Source organism: Pan troglodytes, chromosome 3 (assembly GCF_028858775.2).
Source record: "Pan troglodytes isolate AG18354 chromosome 3, NHGRI_mPanTro3-v2.0_pri, whole genome shotgun sequence".
NCBI classification, from domain to species: Eukaryota; Metazoa; Chordata; class Mammalia; order Primates; family Hominidae; genus Pan; species Pan troglodytes.
The window spans coordinates 119,458,040-119,481,885 of NC_072401.2; the positions used below are offsets into that span (position 1 = coordinate 119,458,040).

Consider the following 23,846-nt stretch of genomic DNA (forward strand, 5'->3'; position numbering starts at 1 on the left):
ATGGAAAGAATCAATCTAGGTATCAAATACAGAAACTTTAAATTTAAAGAAAACAGATATATCTTCTATTTAATATATCCATTTTGTGGGGGCAGGTAAAAGCAAAGTTACATCTTTAAGGGGTTTACTCAGATCCTTTTTCAAATAGTTTTTCTAATAGCTGGATACTGTTTAAGCATCAGAGTTATTTAATGTTGAAAATGTATTAGTATCTATATTCTTTATAAACATATTGAAATATAGCAACATGTAATCTGGAAGAGTTTAGAAGAAACCCCTTCTAGACAATGCAAACAGCTACATTCTTAATACATTTGTATTAAATTAAAATACAAATCAAATATTGAGATGTGTGCAACTGATCTGGGACACACACTTTTTTGTTGTTTTTTTTTTTTTTTGCCCTTAGAAAATTTCATGTTATCAACTACTGAGCAATGCTGTTCACCACCAGAGAGCAGGATGATATGGCAGAGAAACTCTAGAATATCCGATATTCAGCTGAAGGGAATTTTTTTCCCTTTTTCTTCATCCATACCTTCCTATCAATATTATATTTAAGATGGAGATTTCAAATATAAGTTTGAAGGAGGCTCCTTTTTAAAATAGTACTGAACATATAAAGAGGCTTGCCTAAGATAAGCTCTTTTTTTTTCTTTCTCTGGTTAACACAGTATCTACCATTTCTAATTTTGTATTCATTTTTCTTTATCATCTTGATGGTAAAACAGAAGATTTGTTTCTTTGTGTAAATAATGTTAATTTTGAGCTTGTCACATGAGTTAATTTTCTTCGTAGTCTTTAAAATGAAGAATTCTTACATTACTAAAATGTTTTAGATAAAATAAAACTTTTATCTCTTTCTGGAGATATTTGTTATAGTTTAGTTTGGTGGAGTTATATATACCCTCTTTTTAAATTAATTTTCTTGAGAAAAGCATTATTTCTGAACATTGCGGCAAATATTAGAGTAATTTTTGGTGTGACTGAAAAGTTTGTTAAAAAATATATAGTAGAAGAGATAATCAGGCATTGGAGATTCTTTTTCTAAACCATATATTCTGCTAAAGAAGTTATTATAAGCTAAAATGTAAATATGTAATTGTCTACCTGTCATTTCAAAATTTTAAAACTGTAAAGAAATTACAATTTTTTTTCTTTTAATCTTGGGACTCTGATTATATGACTTCCTTGAAACCTGATTGAGTTTCAGCTGCTTTTTGGTGATTAGAGCCTTAAGTGTGCGTTTGTTAAGATGCAAAATATTTTTTTAAACTATATATAAATACTTTGTGATTTATATACACTATAAAATCAGGGAAATTGAATTAAGGATAAAAACACTATTCTCAACTAAATGAATGCCTTGAATTTCTAATTGCTTAACAGTTCTGACAGTAAGGGAAAACAGTAGAAGTTTACTTTCCCTGTGCTGTGTCTATTATAAATGAGCATTCACACTGAAATGCATGAACTCTGAACACCTGTCCAGATTAGGAATGCTGCCAGGCCACAAAAGTAACGACCTACATTATAAAGATAATTAGTCTGAACAATCCTCAAAACTATTTCATGACTGAAGTTTCTCGTAAAGGGGTGATTTTAATATTTCTTGGTTTGTCTGTTTGTTTGTTTATAGTAAAAAACTATACTCTTAGATACCTGGATATCACAGTGAGTGATTTATTCTTTCATGTTACTCTAAACATTTTCATCGATTTCATGTAAGTTACAGGACAAGAAAAAAAAAGTAGTCAGGACCTACTACAATTAATTAATGTCTCTAAGAAATTATTTCCCCAAATCTTCTACAAATTACTGAGGGCTATAATTCTTGATTACCTGTTGCCAAATAAGAGCTTAAAAATCAATTATTGCAGTCCTATCCTAAAACCTTTAAGCATCTCAATTATGGGTATCCATTTTACATGTATTTCATTGCTGAATGTTTTTTTTCATTAAAATATTTGAAAATAACATGAAAGTAGACCTAAATTCTAGGACTGGCTCTGCCAAGACAGGAGTGGCCTTGAACAGCTCCCTTGCTGGCTCTGGGGCTTGGTTTCTTCACCTGAAAAATGAGGATTCCAGAGACCCTTTTTTATCCTGTTTGTTCAACATTTTAGAAATTGATCTGGAGGCCAGGACGAAGACAGATGAGAAAACATCAGTGAATAATACAAAATTTAACTTGGTGATAAGTACTATTGTCTAGATTTCTGCTAGTAGAGATGTTACAGTTTATACTCATAGAATAGTTACCTTGTACCAGGCACTGTTCTACTTTACATATTAATTTTTAGCTCATATAATCTTCACAAAGATTATTTAAGGTAAATATTATTTTTCCTGTTTCACAAATGAGGAAATTGAGGCACTGAGCGGTTACCTACCTGCCTAAGATCACATCCCTGGCAAGTGCTGAAGCTGGTATGCAGTTTGAGTCCGGCTCCAGCACACATTCCTTTAACCGTTATACTACATTGTCTCTCTATAGGTTTCAAATATTTGTTCTTGATATGCCTCTTGATGGAACAGAGGTAATCCATATACCACTCCAACAATTTCCACCACTTCCCTTACATATGAAATACTCATTCATTCACCCAGGAGGTATTTACTAAGCATCTACTTTTGCACCAGGCATAAAGCAGTCCACAGGACAATTAAATGTGGTGCCTTCCCTAGCTAAGTATATACAGTCTAGTTCAGGTGATTTCTTTCTCCTCTTTTGCTACTGCTGTTAGGTTGAGTCTCACTTGTTCTAAAATGTGCCCAAGGTAACAGAAGAATAATTTACCTGACGCCTTTATTGATGTGTCCATAGAATAGAGAGTAATAGAACCTTCAACCTCCTCAAGACTCCCTATATCATATTTTTTCATTATTCGTTTCTACTCTTTTTGCATCATCTTCTCTCTGCAGATTGGCTGTCTTTCCTTATCTGGTTCATGTAACCTGCCCTAAAACATAGCCAACACTGATCTGTAACTTTACATCTAATGGTCCAGGCAACCAATGAGAGGCCAGGTTAACACTCTCTTGTTCCATGAGTCTAATGAAGGACAAAGAAAAGGTTTGGATTAGACCCTAAAAGCTGCATTGTCAGCACTCACATATGTCATATGTGAGCATGTGTGACAGAATATGTCAGCGTATTTTGATGCATGCATTCTGGTCCAATCTTAGAGGGTAAAGGCAGACATTTTCCCCCTTAAGTCATATAGGGCAGAATAAACAGCAAACAGCAGTGGGGTAGTTTTCTTCTCTTGCATCACTGGATGGCATAACACTGAGGGAGGTGAATAAAACATATTCTTCTCTTCATAATTTCTAATACAAAGATGGAGGGAGAATGATAATAGAAAGTCATTTTCCATTTAATGTACCAAACAAAGCTAATGCCCTCAAGTGCAGCTTTTCTCCCATCCATCTTTTAAAAATTGCAGTTCTAGAGACAGAGTGTATTCTTGGTCATACTCCATGTAAATCAGCTTCTTACTTGCCTACCACAGCAGGGTTTAATTAACATGACACAATTTCACACATTCTTTCCCAAAGAAAAGCTTGCCCTTGTCAATTTTTAATATTATTACTAAATTACTTTTAGCAAATCCATGTAACATATTTGAGGCCTCCCACTGCATTTTTCAACATTATAAAATATAGTTTTATAGTTCATTCCTTTTTCAGAAAAAGGAATATTGTCAGGATCTTTTAAATATCTTTCATTTATGTTAGAACCTGAAGCTCTTTAGTTATTAATACTCATTTTCCAGATGGTAATCTTTTTTCACTTTTCTTGTACTGCCAACTTTAACATGATTCTATTTCATTTAGAAATTGATTTTTACTTTGGGATGATGGTGGGTGTTAGTGGAAGAGAAAAGATAGGTTACATTGACAAGCAGGCACTTCCCCTTGCAGATATTGCAATACTTTGCAAAATATATGTTTGTATATATTGAGTTCTTTCACTATGTTATGGAATTGTCTGTGATTCCAAAAACTAAATGCTTCTTCTGCCTTTTGTTAATGGTAAATAATTAATGGTTAATATTTGCTTGGTGGAGTCTTTTTAAAAACAGATGCATTGCAAAGCAACTCTATTCATGCTGAATTCTGAAAAATCTCAGAATGGAAAAAATAAGTAATTGAGTAAATTTCAGTGAAAAGCACATTCTGGATATGCCTGATTTATGGCTCTGATCAAGGTGGTCACTGCTATTCGCAATGTTTATATTATCGCCTTGACTGTTTGAGGCCAGTGTGACTGATGAAGGTAGCTGTTCATAGAAGATGGTTTGACTTAAATACTGCCCTAGTTTGTGAGTGCCAGCTGCTATTTGTAAAATTTAGCAGAGGCCTTTTTTCATTCATTCAACAAATATTCAATGGGCTATTCTCACTTCAAGCACTCTATTAGACATTAAAAATATAGAAGTGAACAGGACAAGTACTTACAGATGCTTCCAAGCTATGGAGAAAAAATGCATAACTAATTATAACAGAAAATCACATAACTAATTATAACTTTGGAACATACTACAGAGGTAAAGTAGAAAGTGATGTGAGAATGTGTAACAGGGAGGCCTGACAGATAAGGGGGATCAGGGAAGACTTTTGTGAGGCAGGGATATTTATACTTAGAACCATAGGATTTGGAAGATGAAACCAGATGGGGAAGTGGAGAAAAAACTTTCAGACAAAGGTAGCAGCATGTGGAAAGACCCTGAGATAGAAAAGAGATTATCTCTTTTGGGAACTGAAAGAGGACCCACTTGCCTGGAACTTAGAAGGGAGAGCATCATCTAACCAGGCCTGAGAGATAAAAGTGGGAAGCATACCACTCAGGGTCTTGTGGGACATGTACAAGAATATGAATTTTAACCAGCAAGTAAAATAAGCAATCACTGACAGGATCTCAGCTGGAAAGAAGTAACAGAGTTCCACTTTGATGCCGCATTGAGAAAATGGTAGAAGGAGCCAAGAACATTTGGTGGTGAGATTAGTTGCTGCAAGTAAAAGAAGGTGTTAAGGATGCACGTAGGTGCTTGTGGGACCATGAGGATGGTTTTAGCGGAAAGATCATAAATTCAGTTTTAGACAGGTTAAGTTTGCTTGTGACATGATTCTAGTGGAGCCAAATAGTGGCTGGAATATAATAAGAAAGGGCACAGTCTATGTGAGTTGTTGTTGCTATTACTTCAAGTTGATAGTTCAATATAAAATCCTAGAGCTTAGAGGAAGGAGGTCTGAGTTACGAATGAACATTCAGAATTTACTAGAGTGTAGATGATAATGAAAACCAAGAAGTATATGAGCTCATCTAAGGAAAGGGGGAGGGGTGAAAAGAAGCCCAAGGACATGGTGCTGGTAATGCCTCTGATTGAGCCTCTTTCTTTCTTTGTTCTAAGATCCATCTGACTTTAGGTCTCTGCACTAAGGGTGGGCTTATGTGCTTCCCACAACTCTACTTAAGCTAAAATGCTTGTAGCTATCCCTTTATGAACCCTTAGTGTACTTTCATTGGTCATCTTCAGGATATTTCCCTCATTTCCTGTGTTATTTCTATTATCATCATCATAGCAGATAAATTTTGTTTGTTCATTGTATGTGCCAAACACTATTATAAGAGTTTGGTTTTTGTTGTTGCTTTTGAGACAGGATTTTACTCTGTCGCCCAGGCTGGAGGGCAGTGGTGTGATCATGGCTCACTGCAGCCTCCACCTCCCAGGCTCAAGCGATCCAACCACTTCAGCCTCCCAAGTAGCTGGGACCACCTGCCACCATGTCCAACTAATTTATATATATATATACACATATATATATATGTGTATATATATATATATGTATATATATATATATAATTTTGTATATTTTTTGTAGAGATGGGGTTTCGCTGTGTTGCCCAGGCTGGTCTCCACCCCTGAGCTCAAGTGATCTGCCCACCTCAGCCTCCCCTCGTGCTGGGATTATAGGGGTGAGCCCCTGCACCCGGCCTCTAAGAGCTTTAACCCTCATTAAAATCCCCTTAGGAGATATCATAGTAGCCCATTTTCTTAGAAGGAAACTGCAGCATCTAAAGATAATAGCTGCCCAATATGCATTTCCTACTTGTTCCTAGCATGGAAGGATCGTGTTGCAGTTATCTTCCCAGGTGTATGGTATCTTTGATGCAGGCTGTTGGAGTTCATATTTCAGTTCTACCTCTACTAGCTGTGACATCATGGGCAGGTTACTTCACCTCTAAAGGGTCCAACACAATTTCAGTACCTATGTAAATGTTTATTAATATTAGCTGCATTACTATTGTTATTCTATATCTTCCCATATCATATTATTTCCTTCAGGGTGCCTTATAGGAAATCTTGATGATGTGTTGACATTTATAACTGATCCAACTTTGTAACTTTCTCGAACCTAACTATTTCAGAATGCCTGTCTAAGTGATTTGTTGATTTTCAAAATTTAAAATACAGTTTCCTGATCAGTCAGCATAGTCCTCATCATAGGTTGAATTCGGAGCAGAATTCAACCACAACTGTCAGTTCTGTACTGCTGATCAAGACAGTTGTGTCTGTGGGAACTCTCTGACATGCAGGCTAGTGTGCTTGTTCTGTACTTATTCAGAGTACCCTACTGACCATGCAAAAGTCTTCAATTTTCTATGTATTTTTGTGCAAGCATTTCAAGAACATATTCATCACTATACTGAAATGTTTACATGTTGATCTTTTTGGCCTTTAAAAGTGTTTTCATCTCATTTCTTTTTGAAAAATTTGAAAAATTACTGGGAAAAAACATGAGCCCTATGCCCTTGGAAATTTCAGTCTAACAAGGAAGACAGACATTAGACAAATAATATTGTTAATAATATTTCATAAGAGTTATGATAAAGTCTCCAAAGGGAGCCTCATCTAAAGGGGAAGAATAGAGTTGGTCAGCAAAGGCTTCCCTGAGGAATTGGGTTTTTGTAGCACATTCAGACGTGCCTGTAACCTGTCAATTCCAAAGATTTTCTTGACATTTTGTATTTGTCTACATCCAACTATGTTATATAACATTGTGATTTTGTTATCTAATCATGTATAACTTAGTCCATCTATCTATCTGAATCTGAAGTGTGCATCACTGAGTCAAGCCAATTTCCCCTCTTAGTTTTATGTTTCTATTATACTGGCATCTTTATCTTCTAGTCCCCAAGACTGCTACCTCCCCCAACCATAATTTAACAGTAAGCATGTTTTTTTCTTCTTTCTTCCCAAATATCTCTCATTTCCATTCTCTCTCAAAACCACCTTAGTCTGGACCTATACCACCTCACACATGGATTACAGCAGCAGCCCCTTAGCTGGGACTGTCTTGACTCTGCCTACTTCTTCACTCTGCACAGTGTGGCATGTTCTCTCTCTGTTCATATTACTGCTGTTCATCATTCTGGGTGTCACTACTACACTAATCATCTGTAAACACTGTCTTTATCAAATCCCTCTGTTCAAATGCACCCAATACTCTTTATTTTCAAGCTCATACTCTTGTACTTCACAATCACTTTCAAGGACATTCATTAATCTGCACCACTCTTTTAATCAAATATTATTTCCATTTTCAACCCCAAACATAGTATCCTATATTTTAGTTAATTTCACTCTGAGCTAAGCACATTGTAACCATTTCATTTCTTCAACCTTGCCAGGGAGTTTTGCCTGGCATGTTGTCCCCATCCTCATATTCAAACCCAGTGCATCATGGCATGTCACTTTCAAGCACCATGTCTCTTAGAAACTGCCACTGACTTTACTAAGCTTCACTAATCTCTCTCTCTCTCTCTCTCTGCCTCTCTCTCTCTCTTCTGAAACCTGTAACAGATAGTCTATACTGCATAAATCACTATTTACTATGTACAACATACTGTTGGCTGCTGTTTCACAAGTCTCATTTCCCTTAATAGAGTCCATTATCTAGGGGAAAGGATTATTCCTAATATCCTAATATACTTCCGTGGTGTCCACAGTATTTACTACAGCACTAATTCCAAAGTAGGTGTTCAGTAAATACCTGATCACTAATTGCATAATGATAAGTATTTTTGGTGGGTGAAGGTTTTTTCTACCATAGATATTATGATATTAAATTTATCCCATGTTGGGATGCTATGATTACATTAACTTAACATTGAATGTAATAGTTATTTGTAACTTCAAAAGATAAGTTAAAGCATTAGAATACAGTAAAAGTGTCAAATTAACCTACAGGTGTAAGATGCCATTGTATTCCATTAATTCCACAAAAAGTCATTGCTCCTGGCACAAGTGGTGCAATGATAGGCAAAAGAAAGGTACTATCTCTACCCTCTTGGAGCTTCCAGGCATACAGAAAGTCTGACTTTAAACAAAATTTTAATTATGGCAATAAGTACAAAGGAGATGCTCTTTTCACAAAGACCATGTATACCCACTGGTCTTACCAAGTTTGGAAAGTCAGAGAAGGCACCACAGGGCAATTGTGGTGAGGAGCTTAATTTTCCATATTCATCCATCTGCATGATGCCTCACAAGTGAAGGGCTCAGGTGAAGTCTGTAACTTTGCCTTTGCCTACTGCTACGGTGCCACCTTCCACAGGAGGAGTGACAGCAACAGGTCAGTCCATCCTGAAGTTTTCAGAGCTAACAGAAACATGGAAGAGAATGGGAAGTAGCTGTCCTTGGATGAGTTTGTAGTATGAATAGAAATCTCTGAGAATCTGCACCAGAGACTGAAGTTGGCATGGCAAAGTGAGATGTGCAATTGAAAAAGGTTTGCAGAAAACAGGAGAATTTTAATGTATGCATTTAAATATGTTAGACCAATTCCTCAGGGACGTGCACTGGAATTTTTTTCTTTAGCTTCAGAAGGAAACTTGAAGAGCTTAATAGAAAAGAAATGTCCTTCAGCATTTTATAATGGCTTACAGAGAAAATAACTTTGATAGATTCCTAATATCTGTCCTAAACAGTGAGAGCAAATACTCTTCACCACTCTGCCTCATCACAGATAAGAATTGTATAAGTTACACGCCTTTCACTTTTGACAAAGGGGACAAATTGTAAAATGCTGCTATCTAAAATGGAAAATGTAGCAATACATTTTATGTCTAGTCAAAAACACCTCACAGGTAAAACTGAAACGTAGAAATGGGAGAATATGAGATTTTGTATTCTGCTGTTATGCTCCAGAATATTATAGTCATAAGAATGTACATAACTGTAAAAGCGCAATTACTTATCAAAATGAAATAACTATAATTACAATGAAAACTCTGTTGTCCAGGTAAATTTTTATTTGCTTAAATATCATCTGTATCTATACCAGAGCATTTAAAAGAGACCTCACATGGCATGCCAAGTTCTCGTCCCCCTTTCTCTGCAGTGTTTGTAAGATTTGTCCCTTCCCTACAATTCTCCCTCACCTATGATGATTAACAGTTTACGACTACATTGTGAGAAATGAGACTGCACTGGCGTGCCAGATCAACTCTGTAAGATTGCTCTATGATATTCTCCATGTTATTAATTCTTGTCCCAGAAAAATCTGTTATGTTATCCCCCTAATCAAGAAAGTTGTGTGTCTCTAACAGAATATCACAGACTGGATAATTTATAAACATTAACAATTTATATGGCTCACAGTTCTGGAGATTTGGAAGTCTAAGAGCATGGTGCTGGCATCTGGTGAGGGCCTTCTTACTGTGTCATCTCATGGTGGAAGGTTGAAGGGCAAGATAGCATGCACAAAGGGGCAAGAGAGCAAGAGCCAGCCAAACTTGCTTTTATGACACTCTTGAGATAAGTAACCTGCTCCCAAGATAATGACATTTATCTATTCATGAGGGCAGACCCCTCATGACCTACTCACTTCTTCTTAGGCCCCACCTCCCAACACTGTTGCATTGGGAATTAAATTTCCAGCACACAAACTTTGGCGGACACATACAAACCATAAGATCTCCCTACAATCTTTCACAACCTCTGTACTCTCAAGTCTTACCATAATCTGGGTTACCCATACATAGTCAAATTTATTTTTTAAGTATTTCTCACTCTTTCCTCCCACTCGTTATTCATCATCCTTACCCAATATTGTGCTCATTCCTGCCTCTGTAACATTCCCTCTATCTCAAATGTCTCTTCAAATTACTCCCATCCTTCAAGGCTCTACCCAAATCCTACTCCACAGTACAGCCTCACCACCCCCTGGAGCATTCCACAGACTCCCCCACTTGCCATGGTCTCTTTCTTCTCTCATCCTGTTATAGTCATTGTCTCTAATCCACAACCCTCACATTATTATCATTCTTGTCACTATCTCTGCTTTATAATTTAGAACATTTTAAATAAATTCAGTCTGCTGAACATTTATATTTTAAATAGCATGAGAGCTACCCCATAAATATTTGAATGCATGACATATATACCCTAAATATTTTAATGAATCAACTACAATATATAATTTAAAAGATAAATAACACATTTATCCTGTAAATAGAATATACTATAAATATCCTACAATTCTATTCTAGAATATTATATCATTCATAAAGATAAACATATTGTTCAAAATATTGTTCATTGTTTATGTCATAGAATTTTGGAAGCAGAATGTTATTCGTGATCATTTATTCTAACTTCATCATTTTACTTGGTACAGAGGCCCAAATGACACAATAAGTAAGAAGCAGATGTGCGATAGACTCTAATCTTATGACAAACACTAAATACAGTATTTTTCACCTGTGCTTGTTGTTGTACCAGCTAGCTTTTAGCCTGCCTTATGTACAGTCACAAGACCTGTCTTAATTTTTTTATGTTCCATTATAATTTCTTGCAAAGTTCCAGGACCATAAAACTCTAATAAGGTTTTGCTCTAAGAAGCACCCAGGAATTCCAGAGGGGGAAGGCAAGATGGCCAACTAGATGCAGCAAAGAAGTGCTACTCCCACGGAGAAAAACCAAGGGTTTGAGTAAATCAACATAATTTGGACAGATCTCTAGAGAGAAAGTGCTTAAAGTAGATGGAGATGCAATGCAGATGCTGAGGCTGAGAAGGGAGAAGGCAGGCACAGGGTACTGGAGGCAGGGCTAGTCCCTGGCCCTCAACAGCTCCGGGGGAATAGGTTCATGATGGGACTGTGGGACTGCCCACCCTCACCATGTGCCTATGGGATCCTGGCTTAGAGGGCCCCGCATCCCCCATGGACACTTGATCTGACAAGGGGATCTGATTGGAGAGTAGATAAAGACAGAGCTTCATCCAGAATGGAACAGGAGCCTTTGTACATGGTGCAGCTCTGGCAGAACATGGTAATAGGCGTCCGTAACCCAGGTCTCTCCATCTCCCTCCAAAAAGCTCTAGCCACAGCTGACCACTAGGCCAGAAGAAAGTAGAGCTGACTTCCCTGTGGAACTGGATCATGTCTGTTCTGCAGGCCTTCCAGCCTGCCAGCCTCTCTCAGGGCCACACCCTAGCAGCCCTGCAGGAACATATGCACAGTACAGCCTCTGCTGCCCAGCCTGGGTGCCTTGCTCCACCTGATTATGTTCCTCGTGGCTTGGGAGCACTTTGGATTCCTCAGAGCACCCAGAATCCAACTCCAAGTACCTGAAGGATGGAGCCCCAATCCCATCCAAGTGCCCGAGGGCTGCAGCAGCCACCTCAGGAATGCCAAGCCAAGTTCTGTGGCTGGCACTCAAGTGGGAGAGGAGCTCACACTCTCAAAGCACTGAGAGGGGTGAGATGCCTATCCATGGGCTGGAGTGGGAGGGGGCATGCCTCCCTCCACAGGATTTGCCAGGAAAGGTTGTCTCCCATCTACCTGCTGCAACTTCGGACCAGGGAGCCCTGCAGCACAGACCACCTAACAAAAGAAATGCAGACACACTGTCAGTGATCAGAGGGACTCCCCCAAGGTCCAAGAGTGGACATGGTGAGGAGGTCACCTCTCTCCCTGCCCACTGCAGAGCACGGCTGCAAATGTGAGAAATACAGAGGAGCCATGCAGCTAGATAAGAGGCTATCTACTGCCCATTACTCTTCAGCATCATCTACTGGATCCCAGCCCAAACTACAATGCCAAAAATATTTTGCTACTATACACCCCTGTGAAACCAAGGGCAAGAATTCAGCCACAAATAAAGGCCCTATAGAGAGGCTTGGGCATGTGAAAACATCCAGAAACAAATCCAACTGAAGTACTCAAATTACGTCATTGTTAAAGAAACACTGGACTTCTTAGATGCGAAAGAATCATGGTAAGACCTCTGGCAATTTAAAAAGTCAGAGTGTCTCCTCATCTCCAGATGAATCCACTAGCTCCCCAGCAGTGGTTCTCAACCAGTCTGAAATGACTGAAATGACAGACATATTATTTAGAATCTGGAAGGCAAGAAAGGTTGAGATTCAGAAGAAAATTGAAACCCAATTCAAGGAATTTATTTATACTATCCAAGAGATGAAATATGAAATATCCATTTTAAAAACGAACTAAACTGAACTACTAGAGCTGAAAAATTCAGTATAATAATTTCATAATACAATTAGAAGTATTAACAGCAGAATAGACCAAACTGGGAAAAGAACTTCAGAGCTTGAAGACTGGCTCTTCGGGCCAACTCAACTCAGACAAAACTAAAGAAAAATAATTGTTAGAAATGAACAAAACCTCTGAGAAATATGGGTTATGTAAAGACACCAAATTTATGATTCATTGGCATTCTTGAGACAGAATAAGCAACTGGGAAAATATATTTGAGTATATTTCCCTAATCACACTAGAGAGGTTGAGTTGCAAATTCAAGAAACACAGAGAACCTAGGCTGCATACTATATGAGATAACCATCCTTAAGGCACACAGTCATCAGATTCACCAAGGTCAATGCAAAAGAAAAAATCTTAAAGGCAGCTAGAGAGAAGAAGGGTCAAGTCATGTACAGAGGGAACCCCATTAAGCTAGCAGCACACCTTTCAGCAGAAACATTACAACCAGAAGAGATTGAGAGCCTATTTTTAGCATTTTTAAAAACAAAATTTCCAACCAAGAACTTCATATGGCACCAAACTAAGCTTCTTGGGAGAAACAGATATAAAATCCTTCTCAGATAAGCAAATGCTGAATGAATTAATTTCAACTAGACCGGCCTTAGAAGAGGTTCTTAGGGAGTGCTGAACATGGAATTGAAAAGCAACACCTGCTACCCCAAAAACACACTTAAGCACACAGCCTGCAGGCACTATAATCCACCTAGACAATCAAGTCTTCATAACAACCAGCTAACAACATGATGACAGGACCAAAATCTCACAGATCCATACTAATCCTGAATGTAAATGAGCTAAATGCCCCACTTAAAAGACACAGAGTGGCAAGCTAGATAAAAAGACAAGACCCAACCATTTGCTGTCTTCATGAGACCAATTTCACATGTAATGGTACCCACAGGCGCAAAGTAAAAGGATGGAGAAAGATCCACCATACAAATGGAAAATATAGAAAGATCAGGAGTGGCTATTCTTATATTAGGTAAAACAAACTTCAAACCAATAAAAATTTAAGAAGACAAAGAAGGGCAATACATAACAATAAAGAGTACAATCCGACAACAAGACTTAACTATCCTAAATATATATACACCCAACATTGGAGCACCTAGATTCATGAAACAAGTTCTTCTTCACCCACAACAAAACTTAGACAACTATACAATAATAATGGGAGATGTCAACACCCCACTCACAATGTTAGACAGATACTCAAGGCAGAAAACTAATAAACTCCGGACTTAAACTTGACACCTGACCAACTAGATCTAATAGATATCTACAGAACTAGTCCACCCAACAACCACAAAATACACATATTTTTCATCTGCACATAAAACATATTCTAAGACTGACCACATGTTTGTTCATGAAGCAAGTCTCAATAAATTTTAACAAACTGAAATCATACCAAGAACATTCACCAACCTCAGTGCAATTTTAAAAATCAATATCAAGAAGGTCTCTCAAAACTACACAATTATATGGAAATTAAATAACTTGCTCCTGAATAACTCCTTGGTGAACATCAAAATTAAGGCAGAAATCAAAAAATTCTTTGAAATTAATGAAGGCAGGGACACAACTTACCAAAATCTCTGGGATGCAGCTAAGTTAGTGTAAAGAAGAAAGATTATAGCATTAAATGCCTTCATCAAGAAGTTAGAAAGATCTCAAATTAACAATCTACCTTTGTACCTAAAGGAACTAAAATAAAGGAACAAACATACCCCCACAGCTGGCAGAAAAAAACAAATAACTAATATTAAAGAAGAATTAAATGAAATTGAGATGCCAAAATCCATATAAAAGACCAATGAAACCAAGAGTTGTTTCTTAGAAAAAAATAAACAAGACCGATAGACCACTAGCTAGAATAACAAAGAAAAATAAAGAGAATATCCAAAAAAGAACAATCAAAAATGACAAAGATAACATTACAACTAATCCCACAGAAATAGAAATATCCTTAAAAATACTATGAATATCTCTACTCACATGAATTAGAAAATCTAGAGGAAATGGATAAATTCCTGGAAACGCAATCTCCCAAAACTGAATCATTAAGAGATTGAAACTCTGAAAAGACCAATATCAAGCTCTGAAATTGAATCAGTAATAATAATAATAATAATAAACCCTACCCACCAAAAAAAGCACTGGAGCAGATGGATTCACAGCCGAATTGTACCAGACATACTAAAATGAACTGGTACCAATCCTACTGAAATTATTCCAAAAAATTGAGGAGAAGGGGCTTCTTCCTCACACATTCTGTGAAGCAAGCATCAGCCTGATACCAAAATCTGGCAGAGACACGATGAAGAAAAAAAACTTAGGCCAATATCTCCGATGAACATAGATGCAGAAATTCTCAACCAAATACTAGGAAAACAAATCCAGCAGCACATCAAAAATTTAATATGCCACAATCAAGTCAGCTTTATTTCTAGGACGCAAGGCTATTTCAACATATGCAAATCAATAAATGTCATTTACCACATAAACAGAATTAAAAGCAAAACCATATGATCATCTCAATAGATGCAGAAAAGCTTTCAATAAAATTCAACATACCTTCATGATAAAAACCCTTAACAGTCTAGGCATTAAAGGAACATATCTTAAAATAATAAGAGACATCTATGACAAACTCACAGCCAATGTCATACTGAACAGGCAAAAGCTGGAACCACTACTCTTGAGAACTGGAACGAGATAAGGATGCCCACCCTCACCACTCCTATAGCACTGGAAGTCCTAGCCAGAGCAATCAGACAAGAGAAAGAAATAAAGCATCCAAATAGAAAAAGAAGTCAAACTATCTCTCTTTGCTGATGATATGATTCTATACCTAGAAAATGCTAAAGATTCTGCCAAAAGGTCCCTAGAACTGATAAATGACTTCAGGAAAGTTTCAGGATACAAAATCAATATACAAAAATCAGTAGTATTCCTATACATATATCAATAATGTTAAAGCTGAGAGTCCAATGAAGAATACAATCCCATGTACAATAGCCACAAATAAAATGAAATATCTAACAATACAGCTAGCCAAGGAGGTAAAAGATCTGTACAAGGAGAACTAAAAAACACTGATGAAATAAATCAAAGACAATACAAATAAATGAAAATACTTTTCATGCTCATGGATTAGAAGAATCAGTATCATTAAAATGGCCATACTGCTTAAAGCAATTTACAGATTTAACACTACTCCTATCATATTACAAATGCTATTTTTAAATAAATATAAAAAAACTGTTCTAAAATTCACATGAACCAAAAAAGAGCCCGAATAGCCAAAGCAATTCTAAGCAAAAAGAACAAAGCCAGAAGCATCAGACTACCTGACTTCAAACTATACTACAAAGCTACAGTAACCCAAACAGCATGGTACTGGTACAAAAGCAGACACATAGACCAATGGAACACAACAGAAAACTCAGAAATAAAGCCACACACCTACAATCATCTGATCTTTGGCAAGGCCAACAAAAGCAAGCAATAGGTAAAGCATTCCCTATTCAGTAAATGGTGCTGTGATAAATGGCTAGCCATATGCAGAAGAATGAAACTGGACCCTTACCTTTTACCATATACAAAAATTAACTCAAGGTAATTTGCCTAGGCTGTAATCCTAAGCAAATTAAGTAAGCAAGTTAATTCAAATGCAGGACATCAAACTATAAAAATTTTAGAAGTAAATCTAAGAAATACTGTTTATGATATCAGCCTTGGCAAAGAATTTTTGGCTAAGTCCCCAAAAGCAATTGCAATGAAAACAAAAGTTGACTAGTGGGACCTAATTAAACTAAAGAGCTTCTGAACAGCAGAAGAAACTATCAGCAGAGTAAACAGACAACCTACAGAATGGGAGAAAATATTCACAAAGTGTGCATCCAACAAAAGTCTAATATCCAGAGTCTACAAGAAACTTAAATCAATAAGAAAGAAACAACCAACCCCCTTTAAAAACAGGCAAAGGACATGAGCAGATGTTTCTTCAAAGAAGCAATCAGGCAAGAGAAAGAAATAAGGCATCTAAATAGAAAAAGAAGTCAAATTATCTCTCTTTGCTGATGATATGATTCTATACCTAGAAAATGCTAAATATCCTGCCAAAATAGTCTCTTTATTAAAAGAAGACATACAAGTAGCCAACAAACATGAAAAAATGTTCATCATCACTAATCATCAGAGAAATGCAAATCAACACCACAGTGAGATATCATCTACACCAGTCAGAATGGCAATTAGTAAGAAGTTAAAAGATAACAGATGCTGGTGAGGCTGCATAGAAAAGGGAATGCTTATCCACTGTTGGTGGGAATGTAAACAAATTCAGCCGCTATGGAAAGAAGTTTGGAGATTTCTGAAAGAACTTAAAACAGAGCTATCACTTGACCACAGATTCCATTACTGGGTATATACCCAAAGGAAAATAAATCATTCTACTAAAAAGATGCATACACTTGTATGTTTATCACAGCACTATTCAAAATAGTAAGATAAACAATCAAACTAGATGCCAATCAAGAGTGAATTGGATAAAGAAAATGTGGTACAAATACACCATGGAATACTATGTGGCCATAAAAAAGAATGAAGTCATGTCTTTTGTAGTAACATGGATGTAACTGGAGGACATAATCCTAAACAAATTAACTCAGGAACAGACAACAAAATGCCACATGTTCTTACTTATAAGTGGGAGCTAAACCCTGAGCACACATGGACATATACACAAGAACAATAGACACTGTGGACTATTAGAGGGAGGAAGAAGGAAGGAGGACATACACGGTGGAAAAACTACCTATTGGGTACTGTGCTTACTGCCTGGGTGACGGGATCCATACCGTAAACGTCAGCATCCCACAGTATCCCCAGGTAGTAAACCTGCATGTGTACCCTCTAAAATAACGGTTGAATTTTTTTAAAAGGAAAAGAATTCCTTAGGTGCCCAGGTAAATCCAAGCATGGCTGTACATTATTTTGGATTTGACTAGCCAGGAAATATGTGTTTGTTTCCCATTAGTTCAACTATCTGAGAAAAAATATTGTTCAGTTGACAGAGATATATACACAGTTTGCTTAACCTTCATGCACTCAAAATACTCTTAACAGTAAATCTGTATCCGTGTGCTGTGATACCAGAGGAAGTGTAATCCTAATAAATGTAGAACACCCAAATAAAAAAAGAAGCACTCATGTTTCTTTCTTATTATTTTTCAAAGTTACTAAATTTTCAAAGGTTACTAAGACTTGAAAGGGATTTCAAATTATTGCACAACAAAGTGTTTCATGAAGCCTCAGTTGTTTTCATTACATTTTTAAAAACATTTTTGGAGTAGTTTTTCACATAATTACTAAACTCCTTCTCAAAAAGCGGAAATAGAATGGTATAGAAAGTGAATCAATAGGTAAATTTGCTCTTCTCCAAGAGTATATGGTTCCCAATGGTCTCACACCAGATTTGCAGAAACCCTGGGAAGTATTTTATTCCTCATATTCATCTTACCACATGACTGTTTTGATTTTTGGAAAATGCTACTATGAAAATATGCAGTTCTAAAATAATTAATTGCATTGTGGGACCATATATGCATTTTGAAAGGGTTATTTTAATGAGAGCAATTATCATAAGGTTGTTTCTCTAATGAATGTAAAATGTGTATACAATGATAAAACTGACTGTGCCATCGACTTTGCAGAAAAGAAAAACATATGTTTTAATTATGGCATAAACATTCAGTACCTGTGATTAAAAACAAACAGCTTGAGTATGTATTACATAATGTATAGCCAGATGGCAAGAAATGGCAGTGTATGACTTAGGTGACCTCTCCGTGGTCTTTGTTGTATAGTATCTACAGAGTTTGATGCAAAGCACAGTGAATATCATGAAATTTTCTGTTAGCCCAAAGTCTTTTTTTTACTAGGAATAGAGGGCTCAATGGACCCCTTTTCCTCTTTCTATCAGTCCCATGTCCTCACACAGATCTGGGAGAAGAAAAGGGAGGGCTTCGAATTTACTATACACCAGTTCATCTGCCAAATACTCTGCCACTTATGCTAGTCAACAAGATAAAAAACTTGTTTATTTTAATGCTGCAAACTGACTGTTTTATATTCTTTTCTATTTTTCAGACTGTATTTTCTGTGAGTCCTGATCAAGTGATACAAATGAGCTGCAATGGTGACATAAACTCTTGACAGAGATTGGAAAAGTAGCTGGAACACCATCTTTTCTTTTAACTTTTTATGGTGCTTCTGTTGGCATAGTTGGGGAAAGCACCTACAACATGAGTTTTATCATGAAGCTTCACAGACACTTTCAAAGAACAGTCATTCTGCTTGCCACTTTTTGTATGGTGAGCATTATCATTTCTGCTTACTACCTGTACAGTGGCTACAAACAGGAAAATGAACTCTCTGAGACGGCTTCAGAAGTTGACTGTGGCGACCTCCAACACCTACCATATCAACTAATGGAAGTGAAAGCAATGAAGCTTTTTGATGCCTCAAGGACAGACCCCACAGTCCTAGTATTTGTAGAGAGCCAGTACTCATCTCTTGGTCAAGACATCATTATGATTCTAGAATCAAGTAGATTCCAGTATCACATTGAAATTGCCCCTGGAAAGGGAGATCTCCCAGTGCTTATAGACAAAATGAAAGGCAAATACATTCTCATTATTTATGAGAATATTTTAAAGTATATAAATATGGATTCCTGGAATCGAAGCCTTCTAGATAAATACTGTGTAGAATATGGTGTGGGTGTCATTGGATTCCACAAAACTAGTGAGAAGAGTGTACAGAGCTTTCAGTTAAAAGGTTTCCCTTTTTCCATATATGGAAATCTTGCAGTAAAAGATTGTTGTATTAATCCTCATTCTCCATTGCTTCGTGTGACCAAATCTTCCAAGCTTGAAAAAGGTTCTTTACCTGGAACTGACTGGACAGTTTTTCAGATTAATCATTCAGCCTATCAACCAGTAATATTTGCCAAAGTAAAGACCCCAGAAAACCTTTCTCCTTCCATCTCTAAAGGTGCTTTTTATGCCACTATTATACATGACCTGGGGCTTCATGATGGAATTCAAAGGGTTCTTTTTGGCAACAACTTGAACTTTTGGCTGCACAAGCTCATCTTCATAGATGCCATCTCCTTCTTATCAGGGAAGAGGCTGACATTGTCCTTGGACAGGTACATTCTTGTGGATATTGATGATATATTTGTGGGAAAAGAGGGAACAAGAATGAACACCAATGATGTAAAGGTAAGGCTCTATTTTCTCAAGTTTCAAAGTTCAGTTCATCTCCCAGCAGGGATACAACTATCCCAGTTTGTACTACAACTGGGTTACCCAGGACATGGGATTTATTGGGAAAGTCTGGGCAATCTAGGATTATCGCTCACCCTAAATCAACTAAGAAGATTATGTATTTCTATCTGAATCAAGAAAAATAAAGATTTTACTAAAAGATTGAGTGTGGCAGGATCCTGAAATGGTTTTCTACATGTATTTACAACTAGAGTAGAAGTCATTTTGTTTAATTACTTTCCAGAAACTATCTACCTCAAAAAAAAAGCTATTACTAATCTCAGACTTAGCTCATTTAAATATGAAATTAAAGTGAATTTGTCTTAATGATAATAAATATTTCCACAAATTTCAAGAATTACAGATCTCATTGTAGCAAGTTCAGATACTTTTGGAAGTCAAATATGCAGTGCATTTTCTCTTATCATATTTTTCTGAAACTGAAAATCAGTACTACTAAATATGAAGATCAATGACTGTATAAGCATATTTATTCACATTTAAACATGAGGATTTAACTTGATTTCAGTGAACACTTCTGACACATATGTGAAGCCAATCATGCCAAATTTAAATTGTATTACATTTCTTATTGTGTAAAACTGCTGCCCTTAAACAGAAAACAATTATTTGAAATAGTTTGTCATTATTATGAGTTGATTGTGTTACATAAACAGCTGATTGTTTACTATTAAAAAATTTTTAAATTAAAGTTATCTACATTTGTCTTAGTTTCCCATTCAAAATGTCATAGGATTCTATCTCTGTTATACTACGTATTGATTTCTCATAAAAGTGAGACTTTTGATACATAGTTTTTATTCTACAGTTTTGACCTTTTGGTAGAATATCTAGAATCAAATCAGAGAGCAAAAAACACATCTTGAAAACTTTGTTCTTTTCTCTAGTCACTAAGCATCTGGCAAATAATAGTAATGTTCATCACACTAGTTAAGTGGGCTAAGAATACCAGAAGGACCATTAAATGTTACTGTAAGAGAGTGTGAAGACTGAAAAGAAAAAAAACTTCCATATTCTTGGCACTATTTTAGTCTCTTCCTTTTAGCTAAACAGAAATTAATAAAGAAGCTGTATTTAAGTTTCCATTAAGTCTTTGTACTTACTTCTGAAAATATAGCTAAATTAAAACCAAGCTGGTAGTTTAAGCATTTATTAGGTGTTTGAAGATTACAAGCAATATATAATTCTTCCATTTTTTTTTCCATTTCAAATGACTTTGGTGAGAAATGTTTTCAATATGAATATATTTCTGAAGTGAAATTGTTTGAAACTGTCAAATATATATTTTTATGGAATTTTAAAATATGGTAAATAAATCCCTGAGTTTTGTATGTAGCCCCCTGTTTCCCCTAATATTATACAAAATACAAAATGCCATTTGTGCTCCAGAAGTTAAGCCAGTTTTCAGGGGTATGAAAAATTAGAGGCTTATTGAACACATTAAAGAAAAATTTGGCATGTCTACTTTATGAACTGCTCATATTTAGATAGAAATATATTTTCTAAACTACCTAAATGCTTTTTTTAAAAATGTGTTTTGAATAATCTGGGTTTTTTAATTACTTCTAAATTGCATCTGTGATTGTGTCTCAAAACACTAATTTACTGCAGTCAATTGCCCTGAGAGTATAAACAGTCATTCATGTATTCATTCTGTAACTAGTTATTAAGCGTGTACTACATGTGAAGCACTTTTTGGAACTTACAGATAGAATCTTGAACTGTAGTCCATTCCATAGAAGAGGGGCAGGGGAGAGTAGAGTCATAGGAAAGCACATTGTGCTGAGCATCTATCCGTTCAGTTCTTGATATGGCTATATCCCATTCCAGGCATAGAGGCAGGCTTTAGGGATACAATGATAAAGTGGGGGTGATAAATAGGTAAATAGCTTGCAACATGGTAAGCACAATAGCAAACATATCGACACAGTTTCATATAAATTATGTTGTGGGAAACACTACAGTGTGTGCTGTGTACCTGTAACTTAAGTATGTACTTAAGTATGTACTTAAGCATGTAGGACAGAGTTCAAAGGCAAGACTAGATTGATGTGATGATTTGGAAAGATGTAGCAGTAATTCAGACAAAGACAGCAATTTCTTGAAACCAGGAAATTGGAGTAAGAATGGAGAAGGAAGGACCAAATTAAGATCTATTTAGGAAGTAAAATTGAACAACTTAGTAATTGGCTGAATGGAGATGAAAGAGAATATAATCATGACATTAGAATTCGTCATGAAAGAGAATATAAGGATGACTTTAGGATTTTTGGCATAGGTTGATAATTGTTGATGATGTCAACAACAATAAGTAAGAGGATCATAGTGAAGATCATTAAAGGTCATAATAAAAATTTCAGTTTTATTAAAGTCCATGTGGGATGCAGAGCATTTCACAGGTAGTTGCCTCACAGGAAAAGTCTGGGTAGGAAATACAGATTTCAAATTCATCATCCTATAGGGAATCATTCACCACATGAAAGTGTGTGAGCTCAGCCAGGGAAAAAATTTAGAGTGATAAGAGAAGATGATCAAATGTAGAATATTGAGGAAAATCATCATTTAGAAGACAAGTAGAGGGAAATATCCCTTGAATAAGAGTTTGAAAGAACAGTCAGAGACCAGGAAGCTGAGATGCTATAGCTTCAGAAAAAGTGTGATCAGCAGTATAAAACCCAACAGCAGGGCCCACTGGGCTAAGGACTGGAGAGTCTCCTTTGGGAAAAGACAAAGATCACTGGGGACTCTTGCATAATCTATGTGAATGGAATGATAGAGACCGAAGCCCATTTGCAGTAAGTTGGAGTCAGGAGTTGACTAAGGGGGTCAAGATGTGAAGAAAGAGAGTGTAGAGCACTCAGTGGAGAAATTTTTGTATGAAGGAAAAAAGAGAAATTATACAGTAGCTAGAGGGTAGACTGGTTCTAGGAAGACCAGCTGTCCTGGTTTGTCCAGGACTGAGAGTATTTGTTGCTAAAATGTAGAGTCCAAGAGTTAGATAGGGTGACCTAACTAAATCAGATAAGGAAGAATAATCAAAAATCATGAGGTCTAAAAAAATCATAAATTTTGTGATTAAGAGTATATAATTAGTATAAATGTTTAAATCAATTATTTTATTTAATTATTACCACTTATGAGCAAATATATTTTCCCTATTTGGAGTATTGGGAAAATTTAAAAGAATGTGAGAAAATCAAAAGTTACATAAACTGTTATGTACAAAATTGGAAGGAGATTGCAAGACATAAATTTTAACTAGCAAACTAATCACTGCATGGATGTTATTTTTTTTCTTATGTGGAATAGAAAATGTGCTTCCTTATTTAATGGGAAGATTTGAATAGCAATGCAATATCAGCTTTACCCACCTAGATGTTGAATAATATGAGTATATTTTAAAGATCCTCAAAGCCACAGAAGAAACTGTGACATGGCACAAAGTGTTTCATTCTTTGTGCCACAAAAATACAAAAAAAAATACAAAAAACAGACCTAAGTTGAGGTCTTTGTTTGTCTAGGAATATGCAAGCTACAAGCCATAGCCTGTAAAGAACCAAAGAAGAAAATTGTTTAGATAATTCAAATATTCCTTTAAAAAGGCAGGACAAATTTCAGTGAAATTGAAGTCAGGAAAAGGTGTGTGTGTGTGTGTGTGTGCACGTATGCATGCAAACGTGTTCCATTGGACTATTGGATGAGTTTTAGTGACGTTCAAAATTTCAAGTTCCTTGTGATCTACAACCTACCCTCAAACTTCCCGACTAAAGGTTTTGGGAGAGAGAAAGTGATGTTTCTCCAATTAAAAAAAGCTTCTACCATTAAAGCATTTTAGTTTTACATGAAAGCACTTCATGACCCAGTTACCACTAATAACCCATATGATCTTTTAGGCGCATTAACTCACTCTT

The 23,846-nt window shown here is 36.3% G+C and overlaps 1 protein-coding gene across 3 annotated transcripts in view; it reads left to right on the top strand.

Moving 5' to 3' along the window:
• The first annotated feature begins 18,882 nt into the window (after positions 1-18,882).
• The window catches only part of NDST3 (N-deacetylase and N-sulfotransferase 3), a 202,815-nt gene continuing 197,851 nt past the window's right edge, over positions 18,883-23,846 (top strand). For all 3 annotated transcript variants that reach the window (XM_001147455.6, XM_009448191.4, XM_016952107.3), the window contains exon 1: positions 18,883-19,869. In XM_001147455.6, the coding sequence (XP_001147455.1) occupies positions 18,889-19,869 (981 nt within the window). In that variant the 5' untranslated portion in view covers positions 18,883-18,888. The remainder of the gene's footprint in view (positions 19,870-23,846) is intronic.